We start from the raw sequence: 18,558 nt of genomic DNA, 5'->3' as shown, positions 1-18,558 counted from the left end.
TGGTGATCATCTCAAATATGTTACGACGTCTTCCTTTGTGAACATTTATTCAAAGAGCTAATTTCTTAGACAACAATGCAGCTCTCAAAGGCAACGCTACAGTGCCAGCCGAAGGAGCGCAAAAGAGCCCATTGCGGGTTTATCATGCGTGGATGGACAATCGCAAAAACATAGCATACAGGAATCCAGTTATGATACCATACCTGCTGTGGTGCAACAAGTATGTCACAAACGCTGGCTATATATGACTTCTACAACAGTTACGTTGATTTTAATCCGCTAAAACAGGTTTGCTCACGACGAGTAGCTCATGGTATAATATCGAATTTTTGCATTTATTCACAGAAACGCTCGGCAGTAACACGGGGACTTAACTAATACTGGAGTTTAGATTCTACAAGCACCACTTGCTTCTTTAACTGCTTGTCAACATTAGGTGTTCTTCCCGTGTTTACCTTAAGCGGCGGAAATTTGAAGTAAAGTTTATGAAGGCTTACAGCTATTTACAGAATACAAATAGGAATGTACCAATAGATATTTCCTTTTCCATGATACACGTTCAACTCACTTGAGAAATTTACTGGTGCTTGTTGCTTGAGGAATATACATGACGAATCTGTTTGGCGAACTGACACAGGCTGCTCGGCCCAATTTTTTTAGTGAAGTATGCCTGTTGGACCGCATGGCTGCAGCCAGAAAGAAGTCGAAGCGTCAATCATTAGTAGTATGGGACATATTGAAGATATCGAAATTCCCCGGTGGAGGGTCAGAAATCAAGTGAAAGTATATGCAAGGCTTGTGGTGCTTTCTTTATGAATGTTTGCGATTGGATTGGAGCAAACTTTATTTAGCCTGCAGTTGGGCAAGGTTCTCTTTTATGTACCAACGAAGCGAATAGTTATCCGTTTGTATAATTAAAGAATGCTGGATCGAGACATGGTGAGACAGAAGGTGCTTGAATTTTCCTTTTCTAGACAATCTAAGCTGCGCTGTAGTAGCTCGAGAATACTTTAGCCATTCCAGTTGGCGCTGTAAAAGAATGCTTTATGGTTTCAATTCGAAGTTGTAGTGAACTGATGGGTTTCGCGAACATAGCGTGCCTCGCCATACCAACAGGCGATTCCTACCGTTACGTGATCAGGGGTATGCCATATTGTCGATAAAGGCTACTAAGGGTCACTATGAAACATTTCATCACTTTCAATTGATTGGCTCTCGATCTTAACAACGAAACTTTTCTCTCAGGTGATTGCTACTATGGTGCTTGTGAATTAACTATGTAAATACTCTACATGACGCGCCGTCGTGTTAGCAGCCATGAGCAATTAGTTTTTCGGAGGCCTATTTCAGAAGAGCATGAAAGTAGCAGCAATCTTTTTCATAAGAAATCCACGCCTATTTTTTTTAAGCATTAATGAATGGCCATATTTGAATAGAAGAACACACCAGAGTAATAACAATCATTATAACAGCTTCGCTGGGCAGTGTCTTTCTAACATCGGATAACATGCCGACGCCAATTACCTAGATTTTTCTTCCATGTAAAATGCAATGTCTTTCATAGCTAAATACTAAGGGAATGTTAAATGTTTAGCGAGGCATCATACACAACTTCGCATGTTGAATTTGCAGACATTCTTTTTACGCAAAATTTACGGAGAGACACGGTGCATATGTGCATTGCAAAACCAGTAAACCAGTAGACCCCTTTAATGCTACATAGCTTGTGATATCCAAGCCGCAAAGTTTCTCGACTCACGTGCTTTTGAAGAAGAAACTGTGGTTAAGGCATGCCAGCTGAAAGAAGCCGACGTATCCTTCAACACGTACGGCTCGAGCCACCCATACCCCAAGCATACACGAAGGGAACGAGCGTGCGCGGGAGCCGAGCAAGCCGGAGCGAGCGGCGTCCTGGCCGTGACATCACTCGCGAGAGGGCACCACTCCTAATTCTCTGCGCTAATAAACCGCGGGGGCAGAGTGCACATAAAAGCATGGCTGGCTTCGCTTAATTCGTACCACCTATGCAAAGATATCGTCGATGTGACATGAAACCATATCATTCGTCGCTGGCTCTTAAATTTATCAAAACGAATTGTTTTCTCAAATGTTTTGTTGAATGCACGATAATTGGATTCTGCCACTCCACTACGTGTAAAAAAATCGATTGGCAACTGTATTTATTTGCATAAAAGGTCAACTTGATCGAATGCAATGAAATTTCAATATAACGAAGCAAATTGCCAATTTTACATTCTTCATAATATCGAGGTCTAACTTTTTTCTGGTAGAGTACTTGTGCAGAACATCAAAATTAGGCATTTTGTGGGAATCTTTTTGTCAACCTATCTGATCTTGATCCTAGGGACATTTGTCACATGCTGTTCCTTAAGCTCTCATGGAGCTCACTTGCACTCAAGTAGGTCTTGCTCAGATATGACTCCACGTGAACTAATCAGAGAATGGTACGGGTTGATTGTGACTGGGGTATTACCAATTTCAACAAGTCCGGACAGTTTCTCGAAATGATTCTTGTCACTGACTTTGAGCAATAGATCACTGCTGGCCATTTCCGTGGCCTCATAGCCGGGACCTAGTTTCTCAGTAACACATTTTGCAACAACAAATTACAATAGTGTTCTCGCAGTATTTAACGATTTTCAGAACTTAGGATGTGATGCTTCTGGTAGTATTTCTAGTTCGCCCGAAAAGTTCCCGGGAGGCATCGATGCACCCTCACTTGGAACAAGGGTGATGAGGGAGTTGAGGGAATGCCAAAAAAAGACAAACGTAAATATAAGTTTGGTAGTTATGCCAGCCGCCCACCACCGAGCCTAAAAAAGGGGTGCTACAAAATCCAAAAGCAATCAAGACGCCAGCAGTACATAGCTACTGTAACCTAATATACTATACCCAAGGTTAGACAACTACACCAGGTCCTTCTCACTTCCACCAGGAATTGCAAAAATGAGTAGAAGACAGGAAAGATTGAAAGTGAGAGAGAAAGGCAAAGTTGGAGAGGAGGATAGCAAAAGGCAACAACCCATTTCCCCCAGGTGTGTTAGCTTGAGGGTGTCGTCTACACGAAGCCCAGGCCAAAGAGGTATGTTGCCTCCACCGAGAGGCCTTAAAGGTCTGAACAGATGGCATTGGCTCAACCTCCAGGATCCCCCTTTCCCCAGACACTGGTAAGCCGCGCACAGCTACACATGGGAGGGTCCAACACCCATGTGCTTGGATCCATGGTGTTGAAACGCAGCACACATCTGCTGATGGAGACACCCACATGGGGACACCTAGTGGTCAGATTTAACCGTAACACTGATAATGCTGCATGGGAGCAATGTCATAAGAGTTTTATTTTACCATAGAACACATACTCTATAGTTGACGGTGCATTGGCTGCCCACTGTTATGTCCAATATATTGTTAAAACCGGTATTGTTATAAGTAGGTTCGACTGCATAGAACAACGTGTGTTTTGCCATGCAGCTTCGTTGTTATGGAGCTGCGCTGATGCTTCAAGGAACATCGTCTGGTCCTCGACGCATTCAATGGCTTGTGGATGATGTTACCATGGGTTTGCCAATGGCATAGCATGACTTGTGGCCACAGCAGCAGCTGTAAAAACAGACATGGTAGCTGTCCATGCGACTCTGGGCAATGTTGTGTAAAACAGCACCTTGACATTCTGGAACATTTGAATAAGTAACTTTCTATGTATAACTTACAAAGATTAAAAACTTTTCATTTGTCCGTGACAACATGCTTAATTAATATTGAAATGTAAGCACTGTGCCATTCTTAGTTAACAGAGGAGACTAGGCCAAAACAACTACATATGTCTTTGTCAATACAAAAAAATTTGGGTCAATTATAATAATTCCGGGGTTTTAAGCAACAACCACAATATGATTATGACGTGTGCTGTAGTGGGGGACTCACGGGTTAATTTTTACCACCTGGCCTTCTTTAACGTGAACAATGCACCTTATATGGGTGTTCTTGCATTTGATTGCCATCGAAACGTAGCCACCAGACCGGATTTGATCCTGCACCCTCAGGCTTAGCAGCACTATGCCAAAGCACCTCTGCCAATACTGCATGTAATTTTGGTTGAAGAGGAGTACTGTCGACTCAGGGCGTCTGCCAAGTTGACATTTCCAAATTCCCCTAGTTTTCCTGACTTTCCCCGACTGCATTTGCAAAATTTTCTGAATGGGATAGAATCTTGTTATGTGTCAAGATGGGCTGACACCACGTTGCCTGCCCGATGCTGTCACTCTGCAGTAAGCATGTTGAAACAAAAAAATGACTCAATCCAGTTTGAATAGTAAGTTGTAATGTTTAATTTATTGAAAAAGAAAACAGAAGCAAGGGGTTAATAAAATGCACAACGAATAAAATATATTGGAAAAAGAAAATGGCAAACCCCATTCCTAATTATTGAGTCGAACATTTTCAAACACCAATGAAAAGGAGATGCGCACAGAAGCAAATATTTTTTTCGGATATGAGCTATTTCTATCAACTGATAGCAAGCTCATTGGTATCAGGCCTGAACTTTGTCACAACTAAGATTCTCACCCAGCAGCTGGAAAGTCAACCTCAACTGTCCTTACATACACTCAGCCCATACCATGCCCATACACAACACTTCAGTGCTGGGTTGCACTGCTGTAAAGTTTATATTGGTTAGGGTGAGGGACACCTGCAGTCGGCGTCAGCCAACACTTTGGTTTTTGAGTTCAAGCTTCTTCAAAGATGTGGCAGCACGGTTCCTTTCCTGTTCAGTCCTCTATGCATAGATCCTTTCTGTTCTCGTCCTTCTTTCACCACATGTTCGCCCCACGTACCATTTGATAAATCAAGTCGAAAAATATGAATGCATGTGTAACTGACCTTAACGCCTCAAATCGCCACAGGCATGTCTGAAAAAGCTACGGAGGCCTGCCAGTAAACTTGTTAGGCATGTCGGTGTTGATAGTGCGACAGGAGACGGGGATGCAAGCATATATAATTAAGGAACACGTACTGTGTCCTTAAATCCCTTGCCAGACAGGGTTCTGTCAAACCCTAGGCTACATGTTGTGTGCCGTGACAACTGCCCTTCCCACGCTTGTTAAGCTTCACCGCAATAATTTGTGTATGCTTCACTGCCTAACAATTGTGTACTGAGGCAAAGCTGACCTTCGAGAACCAGCATTATGCAGCGCGTTGTCTTTTCCAAGCTTCGAAGTCAATCTGGAGGGTTACAATGGCGGAGTCGGTTGCACTGGTGACAGCAGCGAATTATTTCAATGAAAAATTTCAATGAAAAACACGGCACTGCACGGCAAGAAGCTTAAGAGAGAATGTAGAAGCAGCTAGGCGTGGCGTTGCCACGGTGGTGGCTAAGGCTGCCAGCGGTTCTCCATGCTAGAGCGCCGGTTCGAGGCGGCGAATCAGAATGGCGGCGGCGGTGGCTTTGATTAATGCCGTTTCGGACCTACAGTCACGGCAAAAAGTATGAAATATCGGTCGGCCCGAAGTGTTCTTGCATCCCAAATTATTTCAGACGTTTTTTATACACTGGCTCTCCATGGTGGTGCCGCGAAGACGTGCGAATTATTGGGCAAGTCAGAAAAATCGGGCATCTGGAAAATTGGCCGTTGACTGTACTCTGGAAACTCCTCGAGCCGTCAACACAGCGTCAAATACGATTTGTTGCAATTCCTCTGTTACGGGAGCCAACATTACCGTGACATTGACTTTCTATAAAGTTATAGCTAATGTCCCGTGTAGAAGCACAAATTCCCTGAGTTTTCCCTCACTATTTTCAGATTATTCGAATTCCCTGAGAATTCCCGGTTTTCCGAGTTGGTAGACCGCCTGCGACTTCATTAATAACGAAACCGCTTTTAACGATACATGGGATATAACAATGAGGAGGCGATGCAGTCAACTTCTGTATATGTTCGATCGTAAAATAGACTGCTTACTACAATGCTCCCACGATAAAAGGTTATAACAATTAAATTTCAGGTATCTACCCTGAAAGGAAAAATATTGTTAAATTCTCAGGGGAAGGAGGGGCAGCGAGTCGCTTGACCACACCCACATTTATGCTGCACTTCGCACATGTCATGCTTTTGTCACATTGTCTCAAAAAGTAGTGTTGCAGTATAGCTCAAAAAGGAAAGAATCGATTGCAATGGAAAGTTGTTAGACACCTATACAATGGAAGAATTGTAGCTTTATCGGCCGTATAAACTTGTAAACATTCTCTTACTAATTAAATTAACAAGCCTGTTTTATGCGCACAGGCAAACAGGAACACGTCTCACTTGATGACTGCAGACGCGTGCTGTCAGCAGGCTTGCGTGACGAACAGGGGCAGCAGCAGCGAGCGAATTGCCCGTCGTGCTTCCTCTCGCTTCAATGTGAACTAAGTGGAGAGGACACAGCACGCAAGAAGCAGTCAATCAGACCTTTGTAGGTCTAGATTTTGCATCCTCCAGTGTAGATTACTTCCAAAATAAAGCCTGCACGATCGCGCTCAGCCGCATAATACGCAGCGGCAGCCCCATTTAATTAATTTAATTATGGGGTTTTACGTGCCAAAACCACTTTCTGATTATGAGGCACGCCGTAGTGGAGGACTCCGGAAATTTCGACCACCTGGGGTTCTTTAACGTGCACCTAAATCTAAGTACACGGGTGTTTTCGCATTTCGCCCCCATCGAAATGCGGCCGCCGTGGCCGGGATTCGATCCCGCGACCTCGTGCTCAGCAGCCCAACACCATAGCCACTGAGCAACCACGGCGGAGCGGCAGCCCCATACCAAAACAGTGCAGAAGCCCATCTGTTGTATCAGACACCGTATTGGACGCCGAAAAATACCGTGTCTCGTACGTACTAAATTGTTGCACACGAGGTGTCCAATTCGGCGCTACGGCACGGCAAAACGCCTCAGCTCCACTTGTCGTTCCCGTGTGGGGCGCTGTGTCACAGCCAAAATTGTACCATGTGTCGCCCAGTTTCAAGTAGTGGCCGAGAAAAAGAAGTGACTCAAACTTCTACCCTGCATAATTAAAGCACCCACTGCTTTTCAGCTATTTTTGTGCTGAATGATTTCTTATTTTACCAAGACGATTGCCATTGTGTGACCTAGGTACCACACTTGTCTATTGGCAATGCCAAATTATGACGAAGCGCCATTTTACTCAAAATGATGTTCGTTTAAGTTGCAGTACAATTCGAGGGTACCAGTATGTCCCAATGAGAGGTCTACAATCAAAATTGATCATTACTATTTTATTGCAGAAATGGGTGTTTTCCACACACAGTTGAGATGTGATGGAGTGCAAATTATTGTGCCTTCACATGAAGTGATATCACCTGAACACAGTTGTAATCTAAGCAAAGTTACTCCAACATATGTCCCTGCCAGTTGTTCAGTGATGGTAAAACATCCTGCAATGTTACTTGGCAGCTCAACATATAAGAACATATTGCAACACTTGTGCACCCTGATGCACAAGACAGTCGTTCATCCGGATAAACAGATTTAGATTTGCAATTCAGACGGCCCTCAATACATAGAGCAAACTAACCCAGCAAGTGACCAACTAAGTGGCGTCTGGGTGCTGTGTTTTCATATGAGCATTCATAGTACCAGACTGCACAAAGGACCTGGAGCAGATTTTGCAGTGGTATGGGCGCTCCCCTGTGTGGATACGTAGGTGTACCTTCAGGGAGCTTTTCACTGTAAAGGACTGAGGGCACAAATGGCATTCAAATGGGCGCTCCCCTGTGTGGGTACGTAGGTGTAGCGCGAGTTTGTCATCACGTGTAAAAGTCCTATGGCAGAAACGGCACGCAAAGGGACGGTTGCCTATGTGGGTGCATAGGTGTTTTTTAAGGATGTCCTTGCGCGAAAACCTCCGAGGGCATGAAGGGCATTGAAATGGCCTCTCGCCTGTGTGGGAGCGTAGGTGTCGTGCGAGTTTGTTTTTTCGCGAGAATCTCAGAGGGCAGAAATCACATTGAAATGTACGCTCATCCTTGTGGATCTTGACGTGAATTTCCATTTCAAGCCGCGTTTCTGCCTTGTAATAACAGAAAGGATAGCGACAGTGGAGTCCCTGTTGCGACCTGCCATCTTTGGTAGTTGTCAGAGAGGTAGAGTCCCTTGAACCTGCAGAGAGAAACAAAATTGCCTTATGCCAAATCAAAGAACACACATGCTTGTGCTAACAATTTAGTGAAGTGAGAGCAGATGGGAGTCAAGCGCTTGCACATGCTGCCAATTCAGCCAATTAACAAAGCAAATTTCTCATAATATTTTGTTTTTTTTCTGCCAAGTTGTCAGGGTGCAGAAAGAATGCTTTCATGACATTCTTGATAGAAATCATATAAAAAAACACATATGCAACAGTGCTACAAAAAATATATGTTACTGTTAGCTATTTAGCTTACTTTCTTTCTGGATGTCACACTTTCTGAACATACATTTGTGCACAGTACTTGCATGGGTTACTTATTGTGGACATGTCGACAGTCACACTAAGTTTTGTGCGGTTCATCACAACCTAAGCGTCACTAATGACAGCAATTAAGTGAAGGTGCCATCCTCAACACAGTAGCTGCATGGAGCATCTGGCTTTTTGATTGAAATGCCAAAACACCCACTACGCTGGAAAAGTAAATTTTCATTACACACACTTGTTGTTGCTTGTTTATTTTAATTGATTGCATTACATTCTGTTGTTCCTTTTTACAAATTAGCCAAGCAAGCTTTGTGTACATGTTCTTCCATACCCGTTTTTTCTCCCCTCATTCCTGAACCAACATATCGTTGTTTCCCTTGCCCTTGCCCAAAACGCTGCCAGCGCTGCCTTGTATATCATGCAGCAGTGCTATCAATAGAGCTGTTTGCATCACCATTGAGCTGCAGCCACTCCGTTGTGCTGCTGCCTTGCAGAAGGACGCAATGTTGTAGCTTGACATATGGCGAGTAGCTACGTTTGCAGCCCACAAAGTAACAAGGGTGAACGATGTTGCTTGCGAAAGTAAAGATCGAGACCAACACTGACTGCAGAGCGCTCGTCAACACGAAGCATGTTTTAACGCAAGCAGATGACGCTTGCTGTGTGCTGGAAGTCATGAGTGTAGCGATAAATTGTCCTTCTGCATTCTCTTTCTGTTAATTTCTTTTCCATAGAAACAAATGAACTAACATTCCAACTATTACTAACATTTGTTCGCCATGGAGTTGTAAAAATTTGGAGGATCGTTAAGCTTCGCTTTTAAGAGTGGAACACGTTAGCTTTCAAAGATCCCTGACTGCTTGCCACACTTGCCTGGAAGCAAAGCTTTCTTGCAGATGCACAGAGGCACAGAGTGCATCCGCAAGCCGGTGGGCTGTGACACTCCATGAATGGTAGAGACACTGTTCCAGTGTCCGCATAACAACAATGTCTTTTCTGGTACATTGAAATTAAACTCCAATGCTATCATGACTGTATGTTGTGTTTAAGTCATGCGTTACAATTTTTCCGATGCATTTTACTTCAAGGAGTTCAGTTAGTTCAGCAACACTTCTGCATCACGAAGAGGGTCTGCATGGTTGTGTTTCGGAATGATATTTTGCAAAACGACATCTGATACAAATTTTCTGCAACACGGGGCCCTTAATATATTACATCAAAATTATCGATGTGGCCTGTGCAGCCAATCGGATAGCTAGCTGTACTGTCGCAATATGCTCAACCTGCGTCACCTGGTCAGGGGTGGCTGAAAACTCAGCCAAGTGGCATGCTGCAATCGGTAGCGATGTGCAATTGTAAAACTTATAATAAATGACACGCTTCACGTAAAGCGTTTAGATGTGTAAATTATTGATCAGAATAAATTACACTACAACTCAGAGCGTTTGTACAATATTGTCAAAACAAGTTCAGGGTCCTTTAAAGCAACAAAAGGCACCACTAATCAATAAGCAAGTACATCGATCAATAATAAAACATTGAAGAACAAGATGATGCACACTTCAGAAATGCGTAAAGCAGATATGTCGTATCTCAATGTAAGGGCTAGCTTAACTCAGAACAAGCAATACCTTCCGTTAGTGCACTCCACGGTGATATTCACTGTGGAGATTACAACAAACAGTGTGCTATAGTTTATAATTGCTCATAATACACAAAACAATACATCATTTATTTATCAGAGTAACCACAGCACTTTTGCGGCATTAGAGTGGGGGGGGGAGGCGGAGGAAAGTAAGACAAGCAGGTGAATCTATACACAAAGCAAGACGAACATTAGTAGCCTAAAATAACTGAACAACCGGGAATTAATGAGTGAATTATGGAGTTTTATGCACCAAAACTGCAATTTCATCAGGAAGCACACTGCAGTCGAGGACTACGGAATAATTTTGACTACCTGAAGATTTTTAACGTGCCCACAATGCACGGGACTGGAGCCGCCATAGTTGAGATTTTATGCTGCAACCTTTGTGCTTTGCATCGCTGCACCATAGCCACTAAGCCACCATGGCAAGTAGTTGAACAACCGTAAATTATCCCCGTAATCAGGAAAATACACACAGATAAACAAACCCCCGCCTTGCACAAAATACGCAATGCGAAAAGAAGGAAATGCACTATGATTAATACCAGTCCTCAAATAAAATATTTCGTGAGAAAGTTTTAATCGAAGTTCCTTTTATTGTTCATGCAGTCTCTCCAAGTTAATGCTTTCTCTAGCACTAGACACGATAAAATGTGTAGAGTAAGTAGTTAATATAAATATCGGAGCCCGGTTCTGTATTCTTTCATACTGGTCTACCTCAATATTCAACCAGGGATGCCGGACACACCAAAAGCACTCAAGTATAGGTTTTACGTACAGGAAGTATAGTAATTTTTCAGTACTGAAAAGAAATATTTTTACATTTCTATGCAAGAATCTTAGTGTGCGAGAAGCCCTATTTGTTAAGTATATCCATGCGATCATGAAAGAAAAGTTCCACATGCAATAACTGTACACAGTTATTGGCAGTCGGCGGCAAGGCTGTACCATGTATTGATCCGTTATTTTGCTGTCGACAAGCTGTCCGGTTGTGCACGCACTCGAAGCTACCGATCCGGTTATCAGGGAAGATGCATTGACGCGTGTTCGCTGCCTGGATTACCGATTTTCGCATCAAGATACCAAAGTACCAACATCGGCTTTGTTCCCTGTCGCCCACCGTCACTCCCATCGCCTTGGCCACCTGATCTAGGCAGCCCAATCAAGTCTGACTACCGACTACAAGAGGACTGCTCTCGCTGACTCCTGTCGCAGTCGGTGGCAAGGCTGTACCATGTATTGATACGTTATTTTGCTGTCGACAGGCTGTCCGGTTGCGCACGCACTTGAAGCTACCGATCCGGTTATCAGGGAACACGCATCGATGCGTGTTGGCTGCCTGGATCACCGATTTTCGCGTCAAGATACCAAAGGACCAACATCAGTTTCGTTCCCTGTCGCCCACCGTCGCTCCCATCACCTTGGCCACCTTATCTAGGCAGCCCAATCAAGTCTGACTACCGACTACAAAAGGACTGCTCTCACAGAATCCCGTCGCAGTCGGCGGCAAGGCTGTACCATGTATTGATCCATTATTTTGCTGTCGACAGGTGAGTTCAAACGACCACCTGCCCGCATTTCCTTTTTGTATTTTGCTCTCTGCCGCCGACTGCACCACAATGCCTGATTGTACCACTTGTGCTGAGCCATTGCCGCCAGACGATAAGTTTCTGACGTGCTCTGTTTGCAATGAAGCTTTTCACCTGGGTAAAAACTGCTCGACAGTTGCTGAACCCACTTTTTTAAAAATGCCGGCAGCAAAACGGGGATCTTGGGTGTGCCCGGCATGCAAGACGCAAGCTGTCAAGCAATTGGCAATGGGTAATAAATCGGATGATGGAGCACTAGAACAAATTTTGACTGTAGACGATAAACTGGATCGGCTGACGACTACAGTCGAAATGTTGGCTAGTCGAGTGGAAGAACTACTGACCTTCAGAGCTATCGGAGAAAAAACTGCACAAACTGTTCTGCAGATACAGGGGTCGCTCGATTCCCTTGCTGTTAAACATAAATCAGTGTCGTCCACTGCAACTGCGAACCAGATAGCAGATGGCGAGCTTGGCTCGCAGGTAGATACACTCTCCTCTAAGATTGTTGCTCAGGCTGAGCTGCTTGAGAAGGTTGGCTCTGAACTTAGCAAATTAGAGCAATACAGCCGACGCTGCAATTTTAAGATTCGTTGCCTGCAATATTGTTACATGTAGAAAGACACAGACGGAAGAGGCTATTTACACTAATTTACACTGGACTGGAGCCACAGCGCCAGGTCGACATTCGCTCGCGCCAAGGGCACAGACCCACTTCGTCGTCGTTCTCGCGGCGGCTCATCTCTTGAGCATCGTAATACTACCCCCCGGCGGCAAAAGCGCCGTCACGGTGCTGTTAAATATCCAAGGCGCGTGGAGAGTTGTAGGGCTTGAGTCGGGCGACGTGGACAATGTCACTGGTTTTCTGAGTGGAAGACGTAGTGAGCGTGGCTAGAACAATTTCATAGGTGACATCGGTCACTTGACGGAGCACGCGATATGGGCCTGTATAACAGGAAAGCAGTTTCTAACAAAGGCCAACTTTACACAATGACCTATGGTGACCAAAGCAACACGAGGGTGCCGGGCACAAAATGGACATCACGGTGACGGAGGTCGTAGCATTGCTTCTGTTTGTCTTGAGACACTTGTAGACGATCGCGCACAAGTTGACGAGCATGGTCAGCACGGGCGATGGCATCACGGGCATAAGCGCTAGTTGAAGCTGTGGTGGACGGAAGCACAGTGTCTAGTAGTAGCGTCGGTTCTTGGCCGTATAAGAGGTAAAACGGGGAAAAGCCAGCAGTTACGAGACGGGACGAGTTGTACGCAAAGGTAATGTAAGACAGAGCCAGGTCCCACTCACGGTGGTCGTCTGAAACGTATTTTGATAGCATGTCGGTAAGGGTGCGGTTCAAACGCTCAGTGAGGCTGCTCGTTTGAGGGTGGTAGGAGGTGGCAAATTTATGCTGTATGGAGCAGGCTTGCATGATGTCGTCAATGACTTTGGCCAAAAACGTACGGCCATAGTCTGTTAGTAATTGACGCGGAGCACCATGCATCAAAATGATATCATGTACGGCCACGGTCTGTTAGCAATTGACACGGAGCACCACGCATCAAAATGATATCATGTAGAAGGAAGTCCGCAAAATCAGTTGCGCAACTGGTCGGAAGAGCGTGGGTTATGGCGTAGCGGGTCACGTAGTCAGCCGCGACTGCAATCCACTTGTTTCCTGATGTAGATTCAGGAAATGGGCCGAGAAGGTCTAAGCCAACACGATGGAAGGGCTCGGCAGGGATGTCGAGCGGCTGCAGGTAGCCTGAGGGGAGCTGCGAAGGCTTCTTGCGTTGTTGGCAAAGTTCACAAGCGGCGACGTAATGTCGTACGGAGCCCGCAAGGCCCGGCCAGAAAAAACGGCGACGTACACGGTCATAGGTTCGAGATACACCTTGGCGTATCTCGAACCTATGACTGTGTACAGAGTACTGTCACGGAGGACGAAGAGGCGTAGAGTGTCATCGGGTAAAGAGTGTTCAAAACGGTCGATGAGTGCTCTGATATAGGCGTCACGACGTTGCTCGTCGGCGAAATGAAGCAGCTGTGATACAGAGAATACGCAAGCAGCACTGGTAATATTTGAGGAGTCAGGGTCGTCAACAGGGTAACACGACAAGCTGTCAGCGTCTTGGTGCAGGCAGCGTGACGTGTAGACCACGGAATAAGAAAATTCTTGTAGCCTCAAAGGCCATCGACCAAGCCGGCCTGTAGGATCTTTTAGCGATGAGAGCCAGCAGAGAGCATGATGGTCAGTGACTACGGAAAAAGGGCGACCGTAAAGGTAAGGACGGAACTTCGCAACCTCCCAGACAACAGCAAAGCATTCTCATTCCGTAATGGAATAGTTGCGCTCCGATGGTGCTAGGAGGCGGCTTGCATAAGCAATAACGCAATCCTGGCCACGCTGATGCTGGGCTAAGACGGCACCTACACCATGACCGCTGGCATCTGTACGCAATTCTGTAAGGGCATCAGGGTCGAAGTGGGCGAGAATCGGTGGTGAGGTTAGAAGAGTGATGAGACGAGAGAAGGCGGCGGCTTCTGAAGTGCTCCACGAGAATTGTACGCCTTTTTTTCAAAAGATTAGTGAGGGGTCTAGCAATTGTCGCAAAATCTGGAACAAAACGACGAAAGTACGAGTATAGTCCTACAAAACTTCGGACGTCTGCGGCTGTCTTCGGAACCGGAAAGTCTCGGACAGCACGAGTTTTTTCGGGATCAGGCTGTACTCCGGAGGCGTCAAGAAGATGGCCCAGAAGAGTAATTTGGCGGTGGCCAAAACGACATTTGGACGAATTAAGCTGCAGCTTCGCCTTTCGAAATACATCAAGTATAGTTGTTAGACGCTCAAGGTGAGTGTCGAATGTTAGCGAGAAGACAATGACATCGTCGAGGTAGCAGAGGCATGTGGATCATTTGAAACCTTGGAGCAAGGATTCCATCATACGCTCAAAGGTAGCAGGGGCGTTGCATAATCCAAACGGCATTACTTTAAATTGGTATAGGCCATCAGGTGTGATGAACGCAGTTTTTTCTCTGTCCATATCGCCAACAGCAATCTGCCAGTATCCAGAACGAAGATCAATAGAAGAGAAATTGCTGGAACCGTGGAAGCAGTCAAGCGCATCGTCTATACGTGGGAGCGGGTAGACATCCTTCTTAGTAATGTTGTTCAGATGACGGTAGTCTACACAGAAGCGCCATGTGCCGTCCTTCTTTTTAACCAACACCACAGGTGATGCCCAGGGACTCGAAGAAGGCTCAACGATGTTTTTATCTAGCATTTTGTTCACTTCACTTTGAATTATTCGGTGTTCCGACGCAGAAACTCGATACTGTTGTCGATGAATAGGCGTAGCATCGCCAGTAAGAATCTGATGCTTGACCGCGAGCGTGCGGCCTAAAGGGTGATCGTCAAAGTCGAAAATATCTCGGTAGGATGATAACACTTGGCAAAGGTCTTCAGCCTGCGCGGAGGACAGGTCCATCGCAACCATTTTCTTTATGTTGGGATCGGCACCCGAGGCTAGAGCGAGGGGCCTGCGAAGCTTGTAAGAACCATCGGTTGATAGCGCTGCCACATGATGGTCACCGAGACAATCAATGTTGGCCAGGCAAATACATTGTGGTAGAATTGGCTTTGCCAATCCAAAGTTAAAGATAGGTATGCGAGTGCGGTTCGCAGTAATAGTAATTATAGTGTGAGGCACGGTAACGTCATAATGTAGTGGAATGTCGGGCAGAGGAGTGACGAGGTACTCGCTATCAGGAACTGGTGGGGAAGACAACAGTTAAATAAAGGCTATTGACTTGGGCGGCAGGCGAAGAAAGTCGGCGGGGCATAAGCGGCACTGGGGTGCGTCTAAAGGTTCTGCGAGAATCGGCAGCTCAAGGCGAAGGGTACTGGCAGAGCAGTCAATAAGAGCAGAATGCGCGGAGAGAAATTCGAGGCCGAGAATTAGGTTGTGGGGGCAATGAGCAATCACGGTGAAGAGGACAGGAGTGTGGCGGCCAGCGATGCTGACGCATGCCGTACACATGCTGACGATAGGCACAGTACCACCATCCGAAATGTGGACGACGCCTGCCGACGCTGGGGTGAGGAGCTTTTTGAGTCGTCGTCGGAAGGCAGCACTCATAATAGAAAGATGAGCGCCTGTATCGATGAGTGCAGTGGCAGGATAGCCGTCTACGTCAATGTCAAGAAGGTTTTGGTTCATAGGTAACGTGAGCAGAGGATTTGAGGGCAGGGTCGACAACGCAGCTTCACTTCCAGAAGCTGCAGTGCCTAGTTTTCTGGCTGGGTCCGGGAGGCGATAGGCAGCGAATAGAAGCAGCGAGGTTGGGGCGAACGAGACTGATGTCGTCGAGGTGAGGGCGAGCGGCTGTAGCGAAGGTTCAGAGCAGGGGCATCACCAGCAGTGGGTTCATGGCGGGTGGCATAGGGAATAGAAGGTGCAAAGGTGCGGGAATAAGTGGCGGCGTATGTCCGAGGAGGTGGTGGCGATCGGTTGCGGCAGTGACGAGCGACAGCAGAGGAAGCAGATCAGCCTGTCATCAGGGGTACGCCATTCGGACGGGTTGCGGCGAGATATGGCAGAAAAGGACTGCCAGGGACAAGGAGGGCCAGTAGAGAACTGGGGAACGCTGGGTTGAGATGTTGAACACACGGAGTGCAGACCCATGCTCTCAAATTCCTGTCTGACTACGGCCTGAATCATCGCAAGCGTGGTAGCTGGCGGATCGGGAGGCGTCGCGGATAAAGCTGGCGAACAGGCAGCCTCGAGCTCGCGGCGAACAATACGGGTGACGTCATCACAGGTGGTGGCCTGACGCGGTCGACCCTCACATGTCGACGTAGCAGCAGTGTTGGGTAGCCGCGTGATGTGGTGTGTGATACGGCGGCTCTTAGCTTGTTCAAGGCGACGGCATTCTTTAATGATGGCGTCGATTGTCGATACGTAGCTGAAAACAAGCAAGTTGAAAGCGTCGTCAACGATGCTTTTTAGAACATGTGACACTTTATCAGCTTCAGACATAGCATCGTCAGCTTTGCGGCATAGAGCCAAGACGTCGAGGATGTATGAAACGTACGGCTCTGTAGATGTCTGAACACGAGACGCAAGAGCCTTTCTCGCGGCAACCTTGCGGCCAATAGGGTCGCCAAACAGTTCCCGTAGTTTTCTTTGAAACTGTCCCAACTGGTTATCTGGTCGTCATGCGTCTGGTGCCACACGCGTGGGGTGCCGCTGAGATAAAAGATGACATTGGCGAGCACAATGGTTGGGTGCCACCTGTTATTAGCGCTGGCATGTTCATATAGCTTGATCCATTCATCAACGTCCTGTCCCTCCAGGCCAGAGAACACACCAGGGTCACGATGTTGGGCAACCGTGACGATGGGAGCAGTCAGACAAGCCGAAGCCGTTGTAGAGGCGGTCTCGTCACCGGGAGGCATCGTGACAAGCTCGATGTACCTACCACTCCGAAGTTCCGTGACGACAATGGGGATCGCTCACCTCCACCAGAATGATACGTGTAGAAAGACACAGACGGAAGAGGCTATTTACACTAATTTACACTGGACTGGAGCCAGAGCGCCAGGCCGACATTCGCTCGCGCGAAGGGCACAGACCCACTTTGTCGTCGTTCTCGCGGCGGCTCGTCTCTTGAGCATCGTAATATCGTAATAATATAACCCCAACGAGGATTTGCCTTCCTTCTTGTCAGGACTGGTGTCGAAGCTAAACATTTCTGAATTCAAACCGACCGATGTTTCTGCCGTTCACCGTCTTCCCGCATGCAGCAATACCAGTCCTGTAATACCATGCCCCCCCTTATGTCCCCGAAGGGACCCTTAAGGGAATAATAAATGATGATGATGATGTAAACCTTGTGCAGGTGCACACTGTCTCGGCCAAACAGCAATGGTTCGCTGCACGAGGAATCCTACGTGAACTTGCTCATGATAGTTCCTTTCCGCGGCTTTACTTCAACGATAATCTTTCACGTGCCCAACGGGAGCTGTATCGGCTGGCAAGGCAGAAAAGCAAAGAAAAAAAATTAAAATTTGTTTGAACCAAAAACGGCAAGATACTGGCTAAGAGGGATGAAGATGCACCTATTCTGTACTATATCAATACGGCATCTGATCTCGAGAGTATTGCATGAGCATGAACAAAGATGCCTTCAAGAGATGTACTAATCTGAATGAGGTTTGTAGTTTCTTTCCAAATTCTAACGGTTGCGCCTTCCGTGCTGTTCACGTCAACATTCGCAGTGTTAGAAAACATTGGGACCATTTTAAGGCCTTAATTACCCCTTTGAACTCCTATTTCGATGTGATCATGCTTACCGAGATAAACGTTCCGTCCACCTGCATCAATCAGTATCAGATAATTAGATACCAAGTTTTTTCATACACTAAGCCAATTAAGAGGGGAGGAGGCGTGGCAGTTTTCATCCGAGACAAATGGGCGACGACTGAGTTGACTTTCTCCTTTTCCCAAGCTGAAATTGTGGCCGTGCGTCATTGCGCACCTTCCTTGTCACTAATTCTGCTTGCAGTTTATCGCCCACAGTGTTGCAACGGTCATATATTCCTGGATGAACTGGATGTCGCCCTGGCCTCGATGTCATCAATGGACCGTGTTTGCCTAATTGGGGATGTCAACATAGATGCGCTACGCCCTTCAGCGACGACAGTTGGTAATTATTTGGACGTCATTTCCAAATGGGGCTTGCAAAACACGATCTGTGAACCTACGCGCGAAGAATTCCTTGCTGGTCATCTTGTCACATCTTGCATAGATCACATAAATATACGTGCACATAACTTGAGTGTCAAA

The 18,558-nt window shown here is 46.3% G+C and overlaps 1 protein-coding gene across 1 annotated transcript in view; it reads right to left on the bottom strand.

The window, feature by feature from the left end:
- Positions 1–18,558, bottom strand: part of LOC140213323 (uncharacterized) — a 48,875-nt gene that overhangs the window by 25,112 nt on the left and 5,205 nt on the right. Inside the window, exon 2 of the mRNA XM_072284553.1 lies at positions 7,615–8,180. Coding sequence (XP_072140654.1) covers positions 7,615–8,073 — 459 coding nt within the window. The 5' untranslated portion in view covers positions 8,074–8,180. The remainder of the gene's footprint in view (positions 1–7,614; positions 8,181–18,558) is intronic.

The sequence above is a fragment of the Dermacentor andersoni genome, chromosome 9, assembly GCF_023375885.2.
Source record: "Dermacentor andersoni chromosome 9, qqDerAnde1_hic_scaffold, whole genome shotgun sequence".
In the NCBI taxonomy this organism is placed as follows: Eukaryota; Metazoa; Arthropoda; class Arachnida; order Ixodida; family Ixodidae; genus Dermacentor; species Dermacentor andersoni.
The sequence above is the reverse complement of the archived record's forward strand: the minus strand, read 5'-3'. Positions and strand labels throughout refer to the sequence as shown.